The sequence below is a fragment of the Gastrolobium bilobum genome, unplaced genomic scaffold (genome assembly GCF_033153095.1).
Source record: "Gastrolobium bilobum isolate Gb01-03AN ecotype WA unplaced genomic scaffold, APGP_CSIRO_Gbil_v1 utg619021, whole genome shotgun sequence".
NCBI lineage: Eukaryota > Viridiplantae > Streptophyta > Magnoliopsida > Fabales > Fabaceae > Gastrolobium > Gastrolobium bilobum.
In genome coordinates, this window is record NW_026896126.1 from 12,585 (window position 1) to 16,759 (window position 4,175).

The window sequence follows — 4,175 nt, forward strand, 5'->3', positions numbered from 1 at the left end:
ATTACACAATTGCCCAAAAAAAGGTCCCATTTGATTAAAAGTGTTAATATAGCTTCACCTAAAAGCTTAAGCTTTTGGGCTGAAATGATTCTTTATATGGTATCAGAGCCTCGGTGTCACAGGTTTGATCCTCATTGTCCTCCATTTACTAAAAATTAATTATGTCTTGTAGAGTTTCTTAGCATAAGTAAGTTGAGCCTGATGCATTGTTTACCCTTTGAGCCCAATGGACTCTCGTGTGAAGAGGCGTGTTAGATATATATAAAATCATTAATATAGCCTCAACCAAAAGCTTAAGCTTTTGGGTTGACATGGTTTTTTATGAAATGAGAGATGAAAATATATAGATGTTGTACCTAATATGCAAATATAGATGTTGTGTTGGCCATATAATACATGAACGCTGAATATTTAGCAAGCAAAGCTTGCTTAATAGTTGTTTAAGATAGGTCCCATATGTGCTAAATGTACCTAGTCTGTGATATAAAGCAGAGTTTGCTAGAAGGTTGGTATGTAGAATGGTTGCAAACTCTTAAAAAATAGCTCAGTGACTCATTTCACACAGACCACAAAGTAGTTCACAAAAATAGGATTTTATTCTAATTTAATTCTAATTGGCTCATGTTAATAAACGTGAATTCGTTGAAACCAGCATACAACATCTTTAGTAGGTTCAAATCACATGTCGCATTATGGTTGTTTGCTCAGGTTAAAAAAAAAGATGAGGGTAAAAAAGTGTGATAGAAAGGTTTTTTATTTTTATTCATTGTTGTCTAATGAAGGATGAGTAACATTAGTTACATGAATACCACAAAAGTTAACAAAATTGGCTGAATGTTAAAAAAATGAAGACAACTAAATCATATTATGTCCAATATATTCATGATCCATTTGATGCTGGTACAACTTCCACCATTTTGATGCTGCAAGACTCTTGGTGAATCAGAAGGAAATATGTTCATGATCCAACAAGTAATCATCAAATCCCTTTTCTCCATCCATTAATATATTGAAATCCTGCATCATAAACAGTCTTACATAAAATGTTGTGAATAAGACAAAACTTAAGTGTTTTCATTTTAGACCAAAACGATGGAATTAAACAAAGAAAGATGGAGCAGATTTGAATCAGGTTAGACAATACCGATGGAATTAGAAAACCATTTAAAGAAAGATAAAATGGGAAGTTAATTTCTCTTAAAAATTAAACAAATACAAGAATATTTGATCATGCCTGTTTAACCAATATCACTCACTATGTCATGTAAAGTACCAAAAATATCCTCCTCGGTGAGTTCTTCTTGGGGCTGCAAAATGTAGGCATCATTTGACTTCATTCCTGCATCTAAATAGGATTTATCAACTTTTGTGGATTGGGTGATTGATGGAGCAGCCTCACTCAGTTGGCCAACCAAGGATGCATCAATTCTCTTTTTGCTTGAATCCTTTAAGATATTGTCAAGTAAGCCTTCTTTGCATTGCAGCTCCCCTCTAGCATCCTCCAAAGGAATACCAATAGCACTTGTGGAAGAAAAATCAACTGGATTGTTCCCTATATGAGAATTAGAGGAGGAAAACTTCAAGCTATTCAGAGGCAGTTGATCTTCATATAAAACCTCATCCAAAAGTGAAGAATTGCCAGGAAAGTTAGAGGAAACCACATATCCATTTGACCCATCAATTGAACTAAACTGCTCAAAACTAGTTATATAGTTGCTCTGCTGAAATTGGTTAAACTCGATTGAGTTTGGAATTCCCTGTGATAAACTTGAGCTTTGATTTGCAGAAAACATGCACGGCTGGATGTTTCCAAGTGTTTCTATGGAGTTGTTTATATTTTGTGTCTCAATAGATTGGACCGGTGCAGAGGGATCGATTCTTCTTGATCCAAATGAGGTGTCAAAATTTCCATATCTATCTATTGAATTCATTTGCACGTAAGAATCACTACAACGCGACGCAGCAACCATGCTAGCTTGTTGAGTTGTCTTCTTGAGGCAGCCAAGTTTGTATTTCTGCAATACAAAATAAGAGTGAGCTTATGCACTGTTATCGCAATACAAGTTATGGATTAAAGTTATGCATTTTTATGGATATCGATATTTCCTAATTAACTTTGTTCAAAATTTTAATAAACCATTAGTTTTAAACCATCTTTTGCTTAAAGTTAAAAAGTATATTACCCCTTTAACTTTGATCATGTGCCAAAATTGAAACCGAAGGGGTCTATATGCCAAAAAGTAGATATCATTTGTATTTTTTTTAGTAAACAAGATCATTTGTATTTTAAGCATAAACAGTCCAAAAATTTATGATAAATAAGGAATTTAAAATTCATACCTGTAGATGGCTTGCTACATTTTCTCTTGTAAGACCTTCAACATTCATCAAGTGAAGTATTTTCTTAGGAACTGCCTCTACAATAACAGTTGAAGAAAGATCATATTAGAAATGTCAATATCCATGTTGAGGTATCAAGTTCACATTATAAGTTCAATTTTCACATGTCAAACAGAAAAGGAAAATTAAATTTCATTATCATGTAAACTCACTATCAATGCCCAGTGAATTGACTGCAGCAAGAAATTTTGTTTGCAAGTCATCATTCCATTTTAAACGAGGCTTCTTTTGATTTGAAGGTTCCTCATTCTCTTTTGCATTCATTTCACCATTTTCTTCTTCCACACACGGTTCCTTCATTTTCTTACCATGCATTTGATTATGGTCAGCATTACTTTCTAATGTGATACTTTGACTACCTTCCCCCGCTATATTGCATGCTTTCTCCTCATTGAAGTGCGTATTTTGACCTTTGCAATCAATCTTTCTTCGCGCTACATGTTGCCATATATTCTGCAGTACTTGGATTCGAGGAGGTTTAATTATATAGTCACATGCGCCAAGTATAACACTTTTCTTCACGACCTCTATATCACTCAATTCTGACAACACTAGATCACCAAAAAAAATAAACAATGAAATAATAAATATCAGTAATCTCATAATAAGGAGAAGTAAATAACTTGTTGAATACATGCTAAGACAAGAGTATTTGAGCTTACTTATGACAGGTATGTCCATTTCATGTCCCACTATCTCTAGTAGCTTAAGTCCATCCATGTGTGGCATATTTACGTCGGTAATAACGAGGTCAAACATATTTCTATTTGTCCTCAACATATCTAATGCCTCAATTGACTGAATAGTTGTAGTAACTGCAACAAATATAAATCAGATGTTAGATTTATTCAGCATCGTAAAAGTTAAAGACCTCATGCAATATCAAAGTATATTGATTCTCCCAATAAGAAATTTATAGTTCTCACAGTAATGGGTTGTAAAGAACTTCTTATTACTCATACTTGAATTCCCAACAATATTTGGCAACACAAGAAAATAACTTTTTAAAATATTCTAATTTCAAAAGAAGTTTCAACTTTAAAAGATTTAAGAAAACGCTCGTCTTGCAAAGAAAGAAATTCTGAGTTGAAAATTTAGAAAATTGTCAAGTGATGTATATATAAGCGACAGGACACAATATCTGCCAATAGATTTAAAACTTTAGAGTGGCAACGAACTATATGTTCAGTTTATCACTACGCAAAATAAAGCATGACCCCACAAGCAAAAATCAATGCAGTTGATGAGCAAAAAATCAATGCAGACTCGAATTAAGAGAATAGGAAGAGAGAGGTGACAAACCCTGATACTGGCATTTGCGAAGCATGTTCCCTAACACTTCGAGACAAAGTTGATCATCGTCAACAAGCAAAACACGCATACCCACTGGAAAATGGTCTCCAGCCCCATCTTCATCTATCAAATAATTCTCCAGAGTCATCTTGAACCAGAATAAACACCTATATGAGAAACCAAGCAATGGTCAGATATCACAAATCACAGAGCAAAAAGCCCAAACTTTGACAACATAAACCTTATTTTTAATTTACCAAAAACAAAAAACCTCGTTTTTAGGGCCTCTTTCACCTAACATACAAACAATACATGACAAAAAATAAAAGGAGAAAGAGAACACAGGAAAATACTTGGAAAGTGATGGTAACTATTAGAGAGGAGAACAATAGATACCTATATGCAAAACCAAGCAAAGATTAGATATCACAAATCACACAGAAAATGCTCCAAACAAAAACAATTAAAAGAAACCTTGTTTT

At 33.7% G+C, this 4,175-nt stretch overlaps 1 protein-coding gene across 1 annotated transcript; it reads right to left on the bottom strand.

The window, feature by feature from the left end:
• Positions 1–1,238: 1,238 nt before the first annotated feature.
• Positions 1,239–3,841, bottom strand: LOC133297906 (two-component response regulator ORR23-like). Its single transcript, XM_061497144.1, has 5 exons — positions 3,703–3,841; positions 3,063–3,215; positions 2,553–2,951; positions 2,341–2,417; positions 1,239–2,015 (listed from the first exon to the last, which is right to left on the bottom strand). The coding sequence occupies exons 1-5, from the start codon at positions 3,839–3,841 to the stop codon at positions 1,239–1,241; spliced, it is 1,545 nt and encodes a 514-aa protein (XP_061353128.1).
• Between the last annotated feature and the right edge of the window lie 334 nt (positions 3,842–4,175).

Bases quoted from the DNA above. Each gene is read 5' to 3' on its own strand.
- LOC133297906 (XM_061497144.1), bottom strand. From the start codon at position 3,841: ATGACTCTGGAGAATTATTTGATAGATGAAGATGGGGCTGGAGACCAT. The intron at 2,418-2,552 runs GTGAGTTTACAT...CTGTTATTGTAG, and splicing joins CAATTCACTGGGCATTGATA to AGGCAGTTCCTAAGAAAATA. The intron at 2,016-2,340 runs GTATGAATTTTA...TTTGTATTGCAG, and splicing joins ATGTAGCAAGCCATCTACAG to AAATACAAACTTGGCTGCCT.